The sequence below is a fragment of the Phocoena phocoena genome, chromosome 17, assembly GCF_963924675.1.
Source record: "Phocoena phocoena chromosome 17, mPhoPho1.1, whole genome shotgun sequence".
NCBI classification, from domain to species: Eukaryota; Metazoa; Chordata; class Mammalia; order Artiodactyla; family Phocoenidae; genus Phocoena; species Phocoena phocoena.
Genome location: NC_089235.1, coordinates 55,781,693 through 55,802,940, shown reverse-complemented (window position 1 = coordinate 55,802,940; position 21,248 = coordinate 55,781,693). Strand labels below are relative to the sequence as shown.

Here is a 21,248-nt window from a genome sequence, read left to right as displayed (position 1 = left end):
AATTACTACAATAAATTACAAACTAACATCACTCAAAAGGGAGTGCCCTACAGTTTTCTTTACTTAATATGATGCAAATATATGGTGTTACTGGCTATATTATTAAAAGTTATAGTCTCAACATACCCCATTTACAGGTGACACAAAACTCCAGTCTATCTGTAGAGAAGTAATATTTGAGAACAAGAAGCCTACAAACAGGAAGAAAAGAGGGAGTATTTTTTTTTCCTTTTTCCTTAGAAAAAGATCTTGGATCACTGTGTATATTGGTTGTTTTAGATGTTGTTTGTAAATATAGTGGTTTGCTTGGAAATTGGACATGTTTCCTAATGGAATATTTGAGATATGTAGGAAGACAGAGATAAAGGATGTTGAATTTTGACACTTTTCCCTAATGACTTCCCAGAAAGATACAGAGAAAGAATGTTATCTATCAAGAGTCTTGTTGCACAGCGTACTTGGTTTAGCAAAGTTCTTAGTGATTAGTCTACTTTGATTTTGGGGGGGATGAGGGGACACTTAGAAAGTCAATGGCAACATCTGCATTTTAATAGAAACTTTAAAAGACACATTTGAAAACAGATCATCCAAACACCAATCTAAACAAATGCAAAAATAGAAAACAAAAACTTTCTTAATATTTTTAGAAGTATATTTGAAATAACTTGGGATTTGGTAGACCATCAAATATGGATATTTTAAAAAGGTCGAACTGGAAATTTTTCATATGACTTGTAAACCATTAAAATAATTGACTACATGTATGTGATTTGATAGAAACATAAATTTGTTTCCATGACATCATGTTTTAAGGAGGATCATTTATGAAAGTCAGCTCTCTAAGGTTCAGGAATTATTGAAAGTAACAACACTCTGTGTTTGTTTTCTTTTACCCCACAAAGAACTGGACTGAGATCAACAGCTTATTTTAGCAGGCCAAAAAAAATATGTGTAGCTTTGTGTACAGTATTATGTGTGTGGCTTCAAATACAAAACTCAGCATGTTTCAAATGAACAAGCCTGTCTTCATATGACCACCATAGGATGACCGTAACCTCGATTTAAGGGGTAAAATATGGGTAAAAAAATATTTAAGGGTAAAAAAATATATATATTTGTGCAATGTATAGTTCAATGACAGTAATATAATGTTGAATTTATAAAAGTTACCTTGCTTTTACATTATTAAACTTTTGAAAAATCATAGTCTTTTAAACCCCACAATTTTTCTATTCAATGAAATGTTTTAAGGATGAATTTTATTACCTATTTCACTTTTTAAAATCACAAAACACTAGTTGATTTCTGCTCTGTAACAGGTTCTTTCTTTTAAGTTATAGTTTGGGTAGTTTCTGCATGTAAAGTTAATATATTATTAAAGGAAAAGTACAAAATGAAGTAAAAAGGAGACCTTTATAAAACTCTGTTGGTAAGTACATCAGATCTGTACTTACCATGAAAAAGCAATCATTTTGTAAAATTTTATATCTCAATTGAAATTAAAATATCTCAGTTGCTGAGGAATCATAAATAATATGTCTTTATTTTGGCAGAGGATTAACAATAAATGTTTAGGGACCATTTTCAGAATGTGAATTAAATGCTATACATTAGAAATATATTGTTGATATTTTTCTAGTGACACTATTATTTATAATGGAATAGCATTTTAAAAGCAATCTACGATAAATCCCCTAAACTAAAACTTTGTCTATGTCATCTAAAAGAGGAAAAAAATTAGAAAAAGAGAAGAGAGTCACAAAGTGAAAAGAATCTACCAATAGAAAAATTAAAAAGTAGTTATTATAAAAAAAAGTAGTTATTATACAGTATTAATCGCCAACCTTATGATTTCTGAGCTAAATTAAATGTTATACCCATTTAATTTAATTTAAAAAATAATATTCTTACAATTTTATTGCTTTTAGGCCACGGTTATTACTTTTATGACCTGAAGTACATGTGTCAGGCATATCAACCAATTGGCACACATCCTCTTTTAAAGGTAGAAAAAAAAAAGATGACTATTAAATTGTAATACTTTGTTCTCTCTCTCCTCCTCTTTCTATTTTTTTTTTTTGTTTGTTTTTTGTTTTCATTTTTGGATGGTTGGTGATTTGTTTGCTTCTCCTGGTTCCTGTTGATCAGTGGTGTTTGGCCAGTTTGTATTTTTCCAGACATCACTCCACGATGTTGTTGAGGTGTATGATGGGCCAACTCAGCAATCTTCTCTGTTATCTTCCCTCTCAGGATCCCATTCAGGTATCCTTTAATAGAACTGCCATGCATCAGTTATTGATTAAAGACTGACTTTGATTGGTATTGTAGTGAAAGTTGAGATTTATGTCATCCATATTAGAAATAAACTGAAAATAGAATCATTCTTTATTTTTAAAAAAAGAATAGAAACACAAGAATAATTCAAATTCTTGAGAAAAATATAACCAACTATTTTCTGGGATTGTAATCAAGTAAATATAGTACTTAGTCACTTAGTGTTTAATGTAGTATTTAAAGATTCTTTACAGAATGATCCAATATTATCAAAACGTAATAAAAGCCTTCCAGTAAAAAGGTTGCAATTGAAGCTGAACCCAAAGAAAATATGTTGTCAGTGGTAGGATATATTAAAGTAATTTAATAGAACATAGATTGACGTTTTCAAATGACAGTGTAAATTAATATAATTTGTTAGGTTTACTGAATGAAATTATTTATGATATCTTAGTGTTTGTTTTGTTGAGTAGGAGAATCACTTCCACTGAGTTCAGGTAATCAGATCACAATTCGATTTACTTCAATTGGACCAGTAACAGCTAAGGGATTTCACTTTGTTTATCAAGGTAAGTGACTGTGTAGCATAGAAACACACTAAGGAATGATATCAGTTTCCATGCTATGTCCAGAGTTATTGAATGATGAGATCCTCATAACCATATAGGAGAGGTAAAAGTGTGTTTTTTTAAAAACAGTTTTGCCCTGTCCCCTCCCCCATTGTTAGAGCACTATTAATTTGACCAAAGTCAAAAAGGACCTATTGTTTCCATCATCATTCTCAAGTTAGCTGCATGCTTTTCCTTCCTCCCAACATACTGTTTTCAAAACATCTGGTGTGTTTTTTTGACAATGCTTCACTCTACATATTCTATTTCCTTAGAGTCTAGCACTCTAAATTAAAAAATATACAAACTTTTTGTGCTGATGTACTTAGACATGCCAAGGAAATCATTACTCCACTCTAAAATTTTAGTCTCTCATTCTCTTAGGAGAATTCAAACTTTCTTCATGACTATTAAATATTTTTGTGCAATTCAAAGTCAGTTTACATAGTTCTTTTGTCACCTTTTATAGACACACTTCCACATTACATAAAACTAAATTAAGACCTATCATCTGAATATTTTGTTTGAATTATGTATGAACATGTAGTTGTTATTTTCAAATATATCTTGAACTTTATTCCTAATAAATTTATAAACATTAGTGGTTTGATATTATTAAACCCTCTTATTTGAATTATAATATTGGCTATAATATTATACTGTTTCATTCTTAATAGTATTCCCTCTGTAAACAATTTGTGGTATTATGAATTTTAAAAGGCACTCTAACAAATGAAATTATTTTCACTCAAGTCACATATGAGGAATCTGTCTATTTGGAACTCATCCTATCATTTTTTGGGCTGTTATCAAATTCCTTAGTCCCATCTGTATGTGTTTTAAAAAGAAAAAACATCCTGTTATCATTCTATTTTACTTAATCAAAAAAAAGTCACAATTGAAGGACATACCTATAAAGCCTAAAAGCAATTTCAAATTTGATATTGTATGATTATTAAAATAAAAATTCTATTGTTGTTAATCTGTCTGACTTCTGTCTAGCCTGAACGTATTGTCTTCATCAATAACAAACATATTTTGAACAACCAAGTTTATGAACATGCTATGAAATTAATCAAGTGCTTTGTTTGCTTTTTTAAATCTATGTTTTTAGGGGCCAAATACTGTAAAAAAAAAAACTTGACGTTACCTTATGTAACCTGACATCTGTTTTTTGTAAGCTTGGTATTCCATTTTAAAAAGAAAAAAAAAGATGTATCTCTTTGCTTTCATTCCATAAATTGAAATATCTTACTCAAGCTACATTTTTATATTGATGAGTGTGGTCAAACGAAGAACAGAAAAAAAAACCTTAACCGATGTTGTTTAAAGGATCAAAAGTGAAACGTTTTTAAATAAAAAATCTTAATGACAATAGCAATATTTATTCATTTTGAATTGTATTTCATTATGTATAAACTTTTATAAGTGTATTCAAATTGTTAACTAAAGTTCAAGTTGGTGAAGATTTCTTTGAAATCTGTTTGCATACTTTCATTTTGAAATCTCTATTTCTCTACCAAATATGAAATTAAAGTCAACAATTATTTGTACGCAGCTGTTCCTAGAACAAGTTCCACACAATGCAGTTCTGTGCCTGAACCAAGGTTTGGAAGAAGGATTGGCAATGAATTTGCAGTTGGTTCATTGGTTCTTTTTGAATGTAATCCTGGATATATTCTCCATGGATCCTTTGCAATTAGGTGTGATTCAGTGCCAAATTCTTTGGCCCAATGGAATGACTCCTTACCTACCTGTATTGGTAAGTTTATAAATTTGTATGCTTTGTGATTGTACATATTATATATCAAAATTAGTTATCATGCATCTTTCAATATTTGTTTCAAATATAATAGTTTTACATTAATTTTAAACTATTAGTTATGATATATCTAAATATGCAAATTAGAGTGGCTATTTGATGCAATTGAGATGAAATGCAATCAATGAAAATATACATACATATTTCCAATAACACAGAATTGGAATGCTATTAATATGGAATTATTATGTGCTACCATCCTTTGAAATAAATGCTATTTTTCATTTTTAAAAGTTTATGCAAAGATTTCTATGCCAATATGTAAGGAATTTACCTATCTTTTAAGGATCACAGAAGCTGATTTTTCTGGGCGTATTTTATCATCAAAAAAATTAGAAAATATGCATTAGTAAATAACTGTTTTTTCTCTTCTCTATAAATTATATGTATGTATAAAAATATAAAATAATAATTTTCCCCAGTATTTCACAAATATAAGTGGAAACAATTTGAATGAGTAGATGGCGTAGGGTTAGCCAGAAATCTCATTATTTCAGACTATATTTTTGTAATGTTGTACCCAATTTATATTGATAAATAAAATAAACACTGTATGAACTTAGCCCTGCTAAGTTATTTGAAGCAGATTGAAACATTTTCTAAACCATAAAAATAGTTTAGAATCTTATCATATTTCAGGATCATTACAATGACTTTTGGATCTTGTAGAATTCCATGGATGTGGAAAATGTAGACTGTTGGGAAGTTGCTTTCTTCTTTGTTCCAAAAGCATATCTGGAAATTAAAATTTTAAATTATATAGTATTAAACTAAAAGAAGCGTAGTAAAGCTTAATCTCAGGTTAAGAAATAGTTCTAATGAGTTCTTTCTCATTAACGTTTTATTGGTATGTGACTTGGAAAATGAGAAGAAGGTTTTTTAAAATAAAAGATAAGCAAAATTTTGTCTTTATTTTAATAATGTTAATACTCCACTTTTTGATAGAGAAGACATGAGTGTGCATATAAACAATATAACATACGTTTATAAATATATAAAATCTATTTTTAATAACACTTCTTGCCATACCTGAAAAGAAATTACGTGTCAATAGTTTTTATTTTTAACTTTTTAAAACACATTTTACCATATTTTAACACAGATTAATACAATGTTAATTCATATTTAATTAGAATAAAATATATTCTAAATTGATTTTAATTGAAATTATATGGAACGTACACTCATTACTGAGGAAGTAAAGATAAGGTCTGGTGATATGCATTCATTGAACGTGTACTTTGTATAGGACAAAACTGCTCTAAATCTTTTACCATTCAAATCAGGACATTATTAATAATTGTGCTGGGAAAGTGGTACAAGTTGGGACTATCATATATAAAAAGGAAGGATTGATGGTCACTTATCTCTGTAGGAACTTGATATCACCACTTCCCAAGAGATATACCTAGCATATTTTACAGTGTTTTTCTTACAAACCAGTATTTTAGTTCTTCCTGCTACAATAAATGGAATGTGAACTATTCTTTTATTATTCGTTTGTTTGTTGAAAACTCCCTACAAAAAATAATTTAAAACACTGGAAAGCTGTAAATGACTCTTCAACTTTCTCGTCCTTCAGCTAAACAACCAGTTTCTAATATGATTACCACTTACTTAATGCTTCCTATTTTCCAGGTTTCATGCTGAGTAATATAAATACATATTTAATTAAATCCTCACAGCAAATCTATGGAGAAGTTACTCTCAGAATTTACAGATGAATAAGCTGAGTCTTAGAGAAGTAAAACAGTTTTCTTTTAAAGTGACATAACCTAATAAGCAGTAAAGTAGGGACAGGATTTGAAAATAAGGTTTTCTGACTCCAAACCTCAATGTACATTATAGAAGATTGCTTTTCTTTATGTTTTGGCTGATAAGCTAATTTCCTAATTGGAATTCTATATCTTATTTATAATGTGGAATTTCTTAACCTGTTCAAGTATACTTTTGACAAACAACAAGTAAAGGAGAATAAATCATCTGGACTTGACGTTCCTCCTATTTTGCACCTAGCATAGAGATATGGTTAACGGAACAAAGAGATCTTCTTCTTTACATACTTTTATACTCTCATAAGAGAAAATAGATAATGTTCTTCCTTAGGAACCACAATATATGTTGACTTCATACTCTTATAAAATACTAACAAATAAATTATCCTAAAGGACCACGAGCTGAGAGAAATGTTCCTATATGTCTAGGCCAAAATTAGTCATACAACATGTATAAATCAGAAATTACATTGCTTTAAGTCAGTTTAATAATTGAAGAAAGTCACATGATAATAAATCTCTTTAGCCTCACAATAGATTTTTAAATATTTCTCTCTAAATATCAGGAATCAGTCATTATTTCTGCCTCACTTTTCCCAGTAATTATTTGCATAATTTCTGTGTCACTTTTAGTTTCTTTATATACATACTGATAGAAAATATTAATACCATATAATGGAAGATAACTGGATAAGTAGCTGTCTTCATTTAATTTCATATATACTATGAAAATTCCCTCAAGATAATTATAAAGGTAGAGTGATATGATGACTTATGGAAAGGCATAAACTAGCTCATTAATCTTTAAATATTATTGAAAACATTCATCTATTCAGAGTGTTCAAAGAACCTACATATGCAAAGCAGTGAAATGTAAATCCATGAATTACTCTTTAAAGTTCTGTTTATGTATTTATCACATTAATGTACTAATTAATGGAGAAAAGTTGTAAAGAATCATGTAGAACTGAATAAGTCCTTATAACTGGGAATTGTAGTAGGTTCTCAGCATAAGGGTTAATTAAGTCTTGGGTAGTAGTATTAGGCTTTGACTTTAACATGAAATTGTGGTGATCCTGGAAATTGTACATAATCTCTGATTCTCAATTCCCATATCAATAAAACAGGAAAGTTATAGGTTTACTGTGGCTATTAGATGTTTTAAAGCCTTGACATAGTTCTTGGAATCATCGAAGTATTCAAAAATTAAGTTGTTTTTGTGCTTGCCAAATTCTCCACCATAAAATCAGAAGATAAGACTTCAGTTCTCAAGGTTAGATCTAAGATAGAAAATTTATATGCAGTGCTGATAAAGGATTTGATATTACTCATTTTTCATTTGTTGATATCTTGTTTTAATAACACTTTTAAGTTATTATATGTAAAAATTATCTTCCACCAAAGATTTTTGCATCTTGGAAAGGGCTAAAAGCATGGACTTGTGTCATTCTTTCTAATTCTAATAATTTAGAGTTCCTTGAAGGCAAGATTTTTCTTTCAATTAAAATTTTCAGAAAGGCTTTGGGGAAATGTAATGACAATTTTCTAAAGGATAATAGTACTTATTTATTAGAATATGCTATTTAGGGGGATTGTGAAATTTCTTTCCATCAATTTATACATTTAAGAACAATTGGTTAAAAAGGAGCAGAGTTCTAACAATAGGCATATATTCATGATTTGGTTTGTTTTCAGTGTTTGTAAGGGTCTAAAATAAAAATAATCTTAAAGTTAAAATAATGATTACTATAATTCTAATTGGTTGTAAAAATACATGTTTAATCAAAATGTGCACTCTGCATTTTCTTCTGACCCTAAAATATTCAAACATTACATTATCCAAAAAATATATATTTTCTTTTGTCCATGAAGGTATGAGGATGAGACAAGAATTAGAAAGAGGAAGGAGATAAAAGGGAGAAATGAGCTGACATTAAAGAAGAAAAAAGAAACATGAAAGAACAGTTTAAAAGGGGAAAGAGAAAAAATAGAATATTCTGTGAGATGGAGAGTAGAGAATAAGAACTTTATACTGTAAACATAAACCATTTTTGTTTAAATCAGAAGAAAACCCCTATTCTACATGATTATTAGAAAGCTTTCTCATATGTCATATGTGTCAGTTGACTAATCCTAGTGTTTTTGCCATAAGAAATAAAAATCCACATAAAGAAAAGGAAGCTCAAGCCATTTGATTACAGATTCATTTCAGCAAGGACCGGCACTCCTACCAGGCATTAAAGCCTTTGAGACCATGCTATGGTTGACATTCAGCTTCAGGAGTAAATGCTAATGGACTGTCCCTAGCATGGATTCAGCCTCATTTTTTACTTTTAAGGGCAAAACATGAGGGACTCAGGAGCCATTACACCACCTCTGTCAAAAGCCCATCTATCTGCAGGTCCCTGGGCTTTAAACACCCTACCTCCTATATTTCTGTTGCATTGGTTTGAAAGCGCATACTTAGAGATAGAAGAAAATTGTATCAGATGACTTCTGTTTCCTGCCAAGATCACACAAAAAGGATGTATTACCTTATGCCACTTAAAAAATAATGTGTACCTTGTAGAACAGGTGTAAATACAGAAAATCGAATATATAATAGAAGGATATATGGGATTTGTGTGAGACAAGAAATAGATTTTAAATGACATTCAGATGATAGCTCAGTTTTGGTTTTACCATTTGGTCCCACTGCTAATCTTTACATAAATGAAAATATACTTTGCATTTCTATTTTTAACTATAAATATTTTTAGTTTCAAATGTTATGGATAAAAATGATTATGCCTTTAAGTGTTCAAAAATTCAAAAAAAGAAAAAGGCTTGATGTCTTAAAAATTCAAATATGAGAGTCAAGTGCAGAGTTATCTTAGGTTGATATCAAAGAATTATCTTTAATTTGTGTTCATTTTCAATATTTGTTATCTGGAGAAAATTTTAACTGCTTCAAGGCCTTTGAACTTTCTATTTTTTCTCCTTGGAACATGCATCCCCAAAATACCTTTTGGGCTTACTGCATTGCTTCATTCAAGTTTTCACCTGTGTTCCTTGGCCATCCTGTCTAAAATAATTTTCTGCTACTCATCCTCCATTCGTTCTCTACACCCTTATCCTGCCTTTTTGTTTTCTTTACAGCAACCACTCACCAGATTATATATAATTTGTTTGTTTATTTTCCTAATCTTTCTTGCCCTCCTCTCCCTGCCACTGTATTCTGTTTTTTGCTCAACAAAAAGAGGACCTGACATACAAGAGGTGTTCCATAAACATTTGTTCAATGAATGGATTTTAGCAGATAAGTGTGATGATTTCATGAATTTTTGTAGAGGTAGGACAACTGGCCAACTTCCCCAATCCAGGGTCCATGATTTTTTTTTTTTTTTTTTGCGGTACGCGGGCCTCTCAATGTTGTTGCCTCTCCCGTTGCGGAGCACAGGCTCCGGACGCACAGGCTCAGCGGCCATGGCTCACGGACCCAGCCGCTCCGCGGCATGTGGGATCTTCCCAGACCGGGGCACGAACCCGTGTCCCCTGCATCGGCAGGCGGACTCTCAACCACTGCGCCACCAGGGAAGCCCGGGTCCATGCATTTTTAACTTCAGTCTTTCACTGCATGGTGATGCTGTTGCTCACTTTGCTTGCTTAGACCTTTACAAGCTATCTTGAAGCCACAAGACTTTTTTGAGAATCGATAGGAAAGATGCATAGGTAAATTTACATATTACATGGTTAATTTTATTCTTAGAAAAAACAAATTCTCTATTTATACTTTGCAGTTTAGATATAATCTTTGACAGTCTATTCAGGGTATTATACATAATGATTATATTTTCTCCGCCTTCACTAGTTCAATGAACACTCGGTTAACACCTTAAACCAAGTGAGCATCCAATTGAAACCAAAAGAATATAGTGCCCTACATTTCTAGTGATTTCCATCTCAATTGTAATTGTTTCAGTTTCACAGTTCTTATTACTGCTATCAACACTTTCATTTTTTTCTGTCATAGTAGAACAGAATACAATGTTGAGTAATTTTGCAAAAATATCAACATACTAAAATTAAACTATTGGCTTGAAAGCAGCCCCATTAGACGTGATGTGCAAGTTGTACTTATAGTTAAAATTTTCAGATACTAAGTTAGGGTATCCACAAATTTAACTAACCTGCATAAGAAAACAATATTTAATAATCTTGTACAAATCTGTCATATCAAGTCATTCTTAGGTAAATTACAATAAAGTACAATAATATTTTTATAAGAACATTGGACTTGGAACAGAGGTAAACTTGAAAAAGTTGCTGAAGACTGAGTTTTATCTTCCAAATTTGACCTTTTTACACTTCAGATTTCTTAAAATTTTTAGTCTCTTAAATCCCAAACTCTCCTCCCTCTGAGGCTCTGTGATAACACCCTGTAGCCACTAATAGCTCTGACAATATGTGGCCTTAGACGTAAGTATGGCAACCCATGTCTGTGCCATCTTTTCTCAGAGTGGGAAAGAAATAGATGAAAAAATATATACAATATCTGAATCCTCATTCATTGATTCATTTATTTACCCATCCATTCAACCATGAAAAACTTATTAAATATAATAATGAATAGCATTTACTAGTATTTGTATGAAGTGCTATTAAGCATTATCTCATTTAATATTGACACCAATGCCAGGAGTAAGATAAGAATACTATTTCTCTTTTATAGATAGTAAAACCCCTATGGTTTAGAAACAAAAGAAGAATTAATATTTGAACCCAGTTTGCTTGATTCTAAAGTTTGTTCTCTTAATCTATATGTTATGTTATATAATACTGATTAGAAGGAAATTTATAATGCATCCTTTTTAAAATAGAAAAGAAATGTTAGGCTAAGTTATACACATGGGCAGTAAAACTTTGTAAAATATTATGTGGTAATGCATATCTGGGAATACTTTTATAATGTAGTATTTTATTGGTAAAAATAAAAATGATTGAAGTAGAATTAAATATGGCTTGTTTAGGAAAATACTGGGAGAAAGGAATGATGCAGGGATGGTAACAAAGTAACTTGTAATCACAAAATATATACAGATATGCAACCAGTCACTCAATAATTTATTTAACAAACACTTATTTAGTGCTTACCAAGCGTCAGGTCCCTTTCTAGGCACTGGCAACATAGCTTTGAATCAGAAGATAAGATCTCTGCCCTTATGGAGTTTACATTTTGTTCAGATAGTGGTAAATACTATGGAGAAAAGTAAAGCAGAGGCTGAAGATTGGAGGAAGACATCCAGGGCATGTTGCTGTTTGATATCCAAATGAGGTGAATGAAGGGGGCTGGGAGGTATATAAATAAAAGTCAAGGAGGTGGTAAGCACATGTATAGACTATGAGGGGGAGAAAGGTCTAGTCATGTTCAAGCCACAAGAATCTCACGTGTCTAGAACAGAGCGAATGATGGCAAGAGTGATAGAAGAGTTTGGAGAGGCAGAGCAGAGGCCAAGTCATATGGAACCTCAAAGTCTGGGAAGAGTTAGAATTTTTTCTAAGTAGTGTGGGAATTCATTGAGCTAGAGAGTGATGTGATCTCAGTTTCTGGAAAATCACTGTGGCTAGTGTAAGGGGCAGGGGGTGAGTAGAAGCAGTAAGACTGAATAGAAAACTATTGCAGAAGGGGAGGGGAAAGTCAATGGTGATTTAGATTGGAAGATCATGATCAGTGATGAGAACTGGTGAACTTTGGGGTATATTTTTAAGATAGAACTGACAAAGTTTGCTGACAGATTGAATATAAATGTAATTGTGAATTTGAAAAGAAAGATAAATTAGGTGGTAACATTTACTGAGATGGCAAATAGTATAGATGGGGGAGAATTTCAAAAATATTGTTTTGGATGTATGAATTTTGAGATACTTAGTCGATATATTGTAGGACTCTGGGTAGAAGTCATGGTTAGAGATAAACATTTAGTAGTCATAATCTATAGATGACATGTAAATGGATGCCACCACTGAGGGGCGGTAGTTACAAAGAGATGAGAAGATGGTGTAGGTCACAGTGTTACAGCATTTACATTGAAAGGATCAGAAGGAGGATGAGCTAAAAAAATATTTCTTTAAAAATACTTTATCACACTGTTTTAAAAGTTTAAAAATTTAAAAAGTTTGTAGTATTCTTTTGAGTAATTACCCTAGATTTTTGCATTCAGTTTTAGAAGTGGCACAAAGCTATAGTATTACCTTTTTTAAAAAAATTATTGCAAAAATATATCCTGGTATCTCACCATTATAGCCAGATTAGGACAAATGTCCAAGAATCACAGTGCCATTGGAACCTAAAATAACAGTAGTTGTAGCGAAAGGAAATATAATTTATTGCTTTCTTATTGCATTCCAAGCAGTGTGCTAGCTTCTTTATGTACATTATCATACCTATTTATTTTCCACAAAAGGTCCTCGGAAACAATTTCATTACCATTTCACAGACAAGGCATCTGAGTTTCAGAGAGTTCAGGAAACATGTCCAACATCACACAGTATTTCAAATCATAAGCTAGGTCATTCCCAGAATCAAGCTGACGCTACCAGCAGTGTAGGAATTTTGCTTTAAGATTAGTACCTTTTAAAACTGTTAGAAGCTTTTATTGACATCAAAGCAGGTCTCCATACTTATTCTTTCTTGTAGTAGTTGTACTAGCAGTAACCAGACTGGAACCATATTGAGTATTTTCTTTCCACTGAAGAGCATGAACGTGGAGACAAACCACCAGTATTCAAATCCTGTCTTCATCTCTGACTAGTTGTGTGATCTTGGGCAAGTTATTTAATCTGTTAGTGACTCCATTTCCTCAGCTGTAAAATGGGGAGAATACTTACTCATATCTCATTGGATTGTTGGGAAGCTTTAATGAGTTAAAATATGTAAAGTCCTTAGAAGAGTGTTGGTATATAGGCTCTATATAAATGTTAGAACATAACTGTTATCATCATCAGTATTACTCTGCAAAGGATTTTATTACTACTCAAAAGATACATGAAGAGAAAAGTAACAAATATAAGAATTCTTCAAAAAATTCTATACCTAGATATGAACAATTTTTAACACATGTCAGTGAACTTGTTAGTAATATAATACAAATGATATGCTATTATTGAGTTAATTATAGTATGACTTTAGGTATGCCATTGTAAGTTTTCCATTAATGTTGTCTAATTATTTTTTAAAGGTTTTTGTGCTATAAGAAGACAATTTTCATTGTTCTTATGAGTTTTAAAACATAGTATGATTTGGTTGTGTTTGCAAGTCTAGCATCTGTCTGAGATGTTATCTCTGACCTTTTCTTCTATTTTAATTCTTTGCATTAGAATGAACTCCCTTTCTTGGCTTGCTTTACTTTCAGTGCCCTGTGGTGGAATTTTAAGTAAGCGCAAAGGGACTATTTTGTCTCCTGGATACCCTGAGCCTTATGACAACAATCTGAATTGTGTATGGAAGATGACAGTGCCAGAGGGAGCTGGCATTCAAGTAAGAATATTTAAATTTTTCTTCTTTTCATTGTATAATTGAAGTTATTTTTTTCAGAGATGACAAGGATGCACGTAATTTCTAGAATTTTAGCCAGTGCTTTTGACAGATGTGGCTGAATTTAAAAGAAAGATACTTACCATTAATTTTTTCACCTGCAAGTAGCAGAAAGCCAGTTCAAGATAGCATAAGCAGTAAGAAAAATGTGTTGCTCCACATAACATGGAAACTTTGAGTAGGATGGTTTAAGGTTGTTTACTTCAGAGGTTTAGTTGTGTAATTCCTGACCCAGGTTTTTTTTTCCATCTCTCTGTTCTGCTATTCTTAGCATGTTGGCTTAACTCTTGGACTTCCTTTCTCATGGTTTTGAGATGGCTGCAAAAGCTCTAGGCATAACAGGCTTCCACATCAATGGCCAATAGACAAAATGGAATCTCTCTATTTTATGTACTTTTGTAACAGTTAAGAGAACTTTTCAAGAAACCTTGTAGCAGACTTTCCCTCCTGTCCTATGGACCAAAATTACAATGGTACCCATTTTTAAGCCATACACTGGGCAATAACAAAAGATTTACTATGATTTGGCTTAAAAAAATTAAGATTAGGTACCTGGATCAGGCAAGGGGCTTAGCCTTCTCTGGTGTACACAGCTCTCATTTAATTGAACAAAACCGTTCTCTGTCAGCAAGGAAGATGAATGCTATTCTATAGACGGTAAACAGTATCTACCATATTACTTCAGTTGTGACCATTTTGTGGGGGGAGCAATTTGACCAGCTACTCTGTTTGAGAAGGAAATTATTTTTGGATAAGTTGGTAGCATTTTACTGCTGAGTCAGTATTTACCCGATGGAACACAATTATGCTTCACAAAGTATTACATAGTCTATATTTTATAAAAATAACGACTGTTTCTCCAACTGAGTCATAGGGTTTTCCTTTAGAATCTTGAGATATATATCAGTCATGGAAAAAGTAGCCAAGGCATCATTCATTAAACCTGAAATAAGATAGAAGTATAATTTTCAGTAAAAATAATAAACTTTTTGAATTTATAACTTTTCAGAAAATTCAAAAAACTTACTTAATAGGTGTCAGGTATAAAATAGGCCAATAAATCAATGAAAAAACTTGAAATGTACTTTTTCAGTGTTTTAAAAACATTAACAATCCAAAAACTGCTTATATTCTGGCTAGTTGTACTATTATTTTATGGTCAACTTGTAAAATTCGAAGATAACCAATCAACCCTATCCTATTATTGGTAGATTTAATAAAGATTTTAGGATTGTCCAGACAATCTGAAATGAGGTGATGCCTTTAAAACTTTCCTAGAACATTTACTATATCATCTGCCTATACATTTATGAAGATTACCCTAGAGCATCTATATAGTGACATCAGCTTGACCATTTCTATCTCATCTTAAAATAATAATACCCTTGGCATTTCCCCTCTAGTTCTCATCCTCTATTTCTGACGCCCTGCGATGTGGCTTCAGCATCCAACGCTCTATTTGAGTCATTCTTATAGTGATCACTGAGGACCCATGCCATTAAATCCATTGAATTGCTCATCCTTCCTATTTTGTTAGCAACATTCTATGCTACCCATTCTCCCCTCACTCTTTTTTTTTTTTTTTTTTTTTTTTTTTTTGCGGTACGTGGACCTCTCACTGTTGTGGCCTCTCCCATTGCGGAGCACAGGCTCCAGACGCGCAGGCTCAGCGGCCATGGCTCACAGGCCCAGCTGCTCCGCGGCATTTGGGATCTTCCCGGACCGGGGCACGAACCCGTGTCACCTGCATTGGCAGGCAGACTCTCAACCACAGGGAAGCCCTCTCCCCTCACTCTTAAAACAACTTTTCCCTCCATTCTACCCAATACTCTCGGATTTTGTTTTATTTTCTTTTCTACATGTATGGCTTCTGCTTCTACATCTAGGAACATGATCTCCTCTTCTTCACTTCATCAGATATGGTGTTTGTGAGATTCTGTGGCCTTTGTCCATCTCACATTATACCATTCTCTCTGCCACCTTGTCTATTTTCACAGCTTCAAATACCATTATGTGCTGATGATGTCCAGGACCTGAATCACAGTAGATAAACAGAAAACATCGTTTTTAAATGAAGGATTGAATAAATGATGATTTCTTTTTTTTATTATTTTGACTTTTTGAATTTTATTTTATTTATTTTTTTATACAGCAGTTTCTTATTAGTCATCAATTTTATCCACATCAGTTTATACATGTCAATCCCAATGGCCCAATTCATCATGCCACCACCCGCCCCCGCCACTTTCCCCCCTGGGTGTCCATATATTTGTTCTCTACATCTGTGTCTACTTCTGCCCTGCAAACCAGTTCATCTGTACCGTTTCTCTAGGTTCCACATATATGCATTAATATATGATATTTGTTTTTCTCTTTCTGACTTACTTCACTCTATGACAGTCTCTAGATCCACCCACATTTCTACAAATAACCCAATTTCATTCCTTTTTATGGCTGAGTAATATTCCATTGTATATATGTACCACATCTTCTTTATCCATTCATCTGTCGATGGGCATTTAGGTTGCTTCCATGACCTGCATATTGTAAATAGTGCTACAATGAACATTGGGGTGCATGTGTCTTTTTGAATTACGGTTTTCTCAGGGTATATGCCCAGTAGTGGGATTGCTGGGTCATATGGTAATTCTATTTTTAGTTTTTGAAGGAACCTCTATACTGTTCTCAATAGTGACTGTATCAATTTACATTCCCACCAACAATGCAAGAGGGTTCCCTTTTTTCCACACTGTCTCCAGCATTTGTTGTTTGTAGATTTTCTGATGATGCTCTTTCTAACTGGTGTGAAGTGATACCTCATTGTATTTTTCATTTGCATTTCTCTAATAATTAGTGATGTTGAGCAGCTTTTCATGTGCCTCTTGGCAATCTGTATGTCTTCTTTGGAGAAATGTCTATTTAGGTCTTCTGCCCATTCTTTTTTTTTTTTTTTTTTTTGTGGTATGCGGACCTCTCACTGTTGTGGCCTCTCCCGTTGTGGAGCACAGGCTCCGGACACACAGGCTCAGCGGCCATGGCTCATGGGCCCAGCCGCTCCGCAGCACGTGGGATCATCCCGGACTGGGGCACAAACCCATGTCCCCTGCTTCTGGCGGACGCTCAACCACTGCGCCACCAGGGAAGCCCTTCTGCCCATTTTTTTATTGGGTTGTTTGTTTTTTTACTATTGAGCTGCATGAGCTGTTTATATATTTTGGAGATTAACCCTTTGTCTGTTGATTTGTTTGAAAATACTTTCTCCCATTCTGAGGGTTGTCTTTTCATCTTGTTTGTAGTTTACTTTGCTTTGCAAAAGCTTTTAAGTTTCCTTAGGTCCCATTTGTTTCTTTTCTTTTTGTTTTTATTTCCATTACTCTAGGAGGTGGATCAGAAAAAATCTTGCTGGGATTTATACCAAAGAGTGTTCTTCCTATGTATTCTTCTAAGAGTTTTATACTGTCCAGTCTTACATTTAGGTCTCTAATCCATTTTGAGTTTATCTTTGTGTATGGTGTTAGGGAGTGTTCTAACTTCATTCTTTTACATGTAGCTGTCCAGTTTTCCCAGCACCACTTATTAAAGAGACTGTCTTTTCTCCATTGTATATCCTTGCCTCTTTTGTCATAGATTAATTGACCATAGGTGTGTGGGTTTATCTCTGGGCTTTCTATCCTGTTCCATTGATCTATATTTCTGTTTTTGGGCCAGTACCATACTGTCTTGATTACTGTAGCTTTGTAATATAGTCTGGAGTCAGGGAGTCTGATTCCTCCAGCTCCATTTTTATCCCTCAAAACTGCTTTAGCTATTGGGGGTCTTTTGTATCTCCATACAAATTTTAAGATTTTTTGTTCTAGTTCTGTAAAAAATGCCATTAGTAGTCTGAGAGGGATTGCATTGAATCTGTAGATTGCTTTGGGTAGTATAGTCATTTTCACAATATTGATTCTTCCAATCCAAGAACATGGTATATCTCTCCAGCTGTTTGTATCATGTTTAATTTGTTTCATCAGTGTCTTATAGTTTTCTGCATACAGGTCTTTTGTCTCCCTTGGTAGGTTTATTCCTAGGTATTTTATTCTTTTTGTTTCAGTGGTAAATGGGAGTGTTTTCTTAATTTCTCTTTCAGATTTTTCATCATTAGTATATGGGAATGCAAGAGATTTCTGTGCATTAATTTTGTATCCTGAAACTTTACCAAATTCATTGATCAGCTCTAGTAGTTTGAATAAATGATGATTTCTAAACCTAAATATCTAACCCACACCTTTCACCTAAGCTGCATGCCATTAATCCAACTGCACACTGAACATTTTGAGCTAAACTTCTAACATCTCTAATTCAACCTGTTCAAAACTGTCTTCATGAGTTTTTTCTCAAAGTTGTGGATCTTCCTCATTGTGGTCTGTCTCAGAATGAACCGCTTAACCATTCAGTTGCACAAGCCAACAACCTTGATGATTTTTTTATGTCTCCAGCTGCACAAAGAACTATGTCAGGTCTGTCTTTCACAAACCTCTCAAGTAACTGTTTTCTCTATCCACACTTCTACCACTCAAGATTAGGTGGCCATCATCCCTGTCCTGGGTTCATATTCTCCTCCAATCTATTCCTCACAGGGCAAAGAGAGTAATTTTCTAAAAATAAAAATCTAATGCTATAACTATCCTGCTTTACAGTACCTCAGTTGTCCTCGCTATCCTTAACTCCTCGACACAGCTGATTACACCTTTGTGCTTTATCCTCATTTCTTGCCTCTGATTTAGTTCTTTATAGAAAACTGGCTCTCTCTCTCTTGCCTCTGGGCCTTTGTGAATATTCTTCCCTCTGCTGGCAGCACTCTCCATCATCTCTCTTTATTTGGTTTATTCTTACTTTATTTCTGTCTCAAGGTTAAAACAGTTCCTGTGGAAGAATTTCCATGAACTTGAAACCACATTAAGTCCTCTTGCTATATGTTCTCACAGATCCCTATAATTTCCTTACTGTAACACTCGTCACGTTACTGCTTTTACTTAATTATCTATAAACTCATGAGGGCAGTAACCAAGTCTGTTCTGGCAGCTAACACAGTACGTTGCAGTCTGTGCTCAGTAAATATTTTAGAATGAACCAATGAATACCTGCAAAAGGCGTGGAGTTTTAAGCCACTTTAAGGAGTTAACATAGCATGGTGGACTAATATGACATCTGCAGATAATGTTATGTGATATATCACTGCCCTAGCCAAACACTGTTCAAAACTGGACACTTGTATCAATGACACTATAAAATCTTTCACTGAGAAAGAGTGGCATGGACTTATATATACTACCAAATGTAAAATAGATAGCTAGTGGGAAGCAGCCACCTAGCACAGGGTGATCAGCTCGGTGCTTTGTGACCACCTAGAGGGGTGGGATAGGAAGGGTGGGAGGGAGATGGAAGAGGGAGTAAGTATGGGGATATATGTATATATATATATATATATATATATATATATATATATATATATATATATATATATAGCTGATTCACTTTGTTATAAAGCAGAAACTATCACACCATTGTAAAGCAATTATACTCCAGTAAAGATGTTAAAAAAAAATCTTTCACTGAGGAAGCATTGTGTTTAATGATTGTACTTTTGAAAACAAAATTTGAGTTTAGCAGAGCATTTATCAAACTTACAGAGTGTGAAGCATATTGGACTTTTAATTTAAATACTCTGTATAACTACCAAGAGCTTTTTTCTAATTAACCTCTTACATGTTTGCTAATTTTAGACATGTCACTAAATCATAGAAAATTATAACACACACACACACACGCAGTATATGATACATTTAAAATTTCACTAACTTAGCCTAAAAACGACCTGGCTAGTACACCAGATTTAAAGCAGTGTTTAATTTATTTTATTCTGTTGGGCTAAACATGTGTGTGAATAAAGAATTATATGAATATTCAATAAATCATATATGAAATGAAATGGGATAACCACTGGTGGAAAGAACAGAAAAAACATTTGGAATGCTGAAAAAGTTACAAATAAGATAGGATGATTGAGCATTTTGAGGAAATAATCTCAACAAATAAAATAACTTGTTGTATTACTGTTACATGAAAAGCGTGTGGAGAGGAGTGTATTCATTTGTTTGCCTGTTTATTTTAGCAAGGTACATTGGAGGGAGAATTCCAAAGGAGCTACATTTAACAGTAACAGAGTTATCAAGCAAAGAACAATTTTTATGTGATGAATCAGTTTAAAAAATGTTATTTACTTAATTGTGTCAATTTGTAGAGTGAGATGATAATGAGTCAATATAATCATCCAAACAAAGTAAAATACAATTTGCATGTTTCTATGAGGGATACCAGGTTTTAGTTATTGGAAATTCATTACCTCATAAAGCTATCCTGTTGTCATAATGGACAACTCCATCTAATTTAAAGTTCTTCTGAATACTGAATCTGTAGCTGCTCCTTTAAGTAAAAGACTTAAGGTCTTTTACTTGACTCTCATTTGGTTTTCTGTCATTGTGGGTCCTCAGCTATTTACTTGAGTCTCCTATACCCTCTGTGTGTTTAATATGCCAAACTACATTCACAATTTGCCAAGAATCCTAGTGGCAAATTGCATTAGTTTTCTGTGACTTCTGTAACAAATCCTAAACTCAACAGCTTAAAGTAACAGAAATTTATTCTCTCATGGTACTGGAGGCCGAAAGTCCCAAATCAGTTTTACTGCCCTGAGACTGAGGTGCTGACAGGGCTGCTCTCCCACCACCGTTCACTCTCCCCTCTGCTCAGGCTCTAGGGAAGATTCCTCTCCTGGCCTCTTCCAGCTTCTGGTAGCTGCCAGCATTCCTTGGCTTCTGACCACATCACTCTAATTTCTGCTTCTGTGATCACACTGCATTCTCTTCTGTCTGTGTCAAATATTTTCTGACATCTGATAAGAACACGTGTGATTGCATGTAAAGCTCACTTAAATCATCTAGGATAGTCTCCCTATCTCAAGATATTTAGTTTATTCACATCTGAAAGACCCTTTTCCGTACAAGGCAATATTTACAGGCTCAAGAGGTCAGGATCTGATATCTTTGGGAGCCATATTCATATATATATATATATATGTCCAGAATTAAACAGATTTTCTTCCTCTCTCCAAGGTAATAGGTTTTCCTGAGGATGTCTACATTTTTGTTTATGCC

General features: G+C 33.3%; 1 protein-coding gene across 4 annotated transcripts in view; it reads left to right on the top strand.

The window, feature by feature from the left end:
* CSMD3 (CUB and Sushi multiple domains 3) overlaps positions 1 to 21,248 on the top strand; it is a 1,073,652-nt gene that overhangs the window by 892,631 nt on the left and 159,773 nt on the right. For 3 of the 4 annotated variants that reach the window (XM_065895021.1, XM_065895022.1, XM_065895020.1), the window contains 4 exons: positions 2,149 to 2,262; positions 2,748 to 2,843; positions 4,441 to 4,644; positions 13,871 to 13,995. In XM_065895021.1, coding sequence (XP_065751093.1) covers positions 2,149 to 2,262; positions 2,748 to 2,843; positions 4,441 to 4,644; positions 13,871 to 13,995 — 539 coding nt within the window. The remainder of the gene's footprint in view (positions 1 to 2,148; positions 2,263 to 2,747; positions 2,844 to 4,440; positions 4,645 to 13,870; positions 13,996 to 21,248) is intronic. The other variant, XM_065895023.1, reaches the window with a different exon arrangement.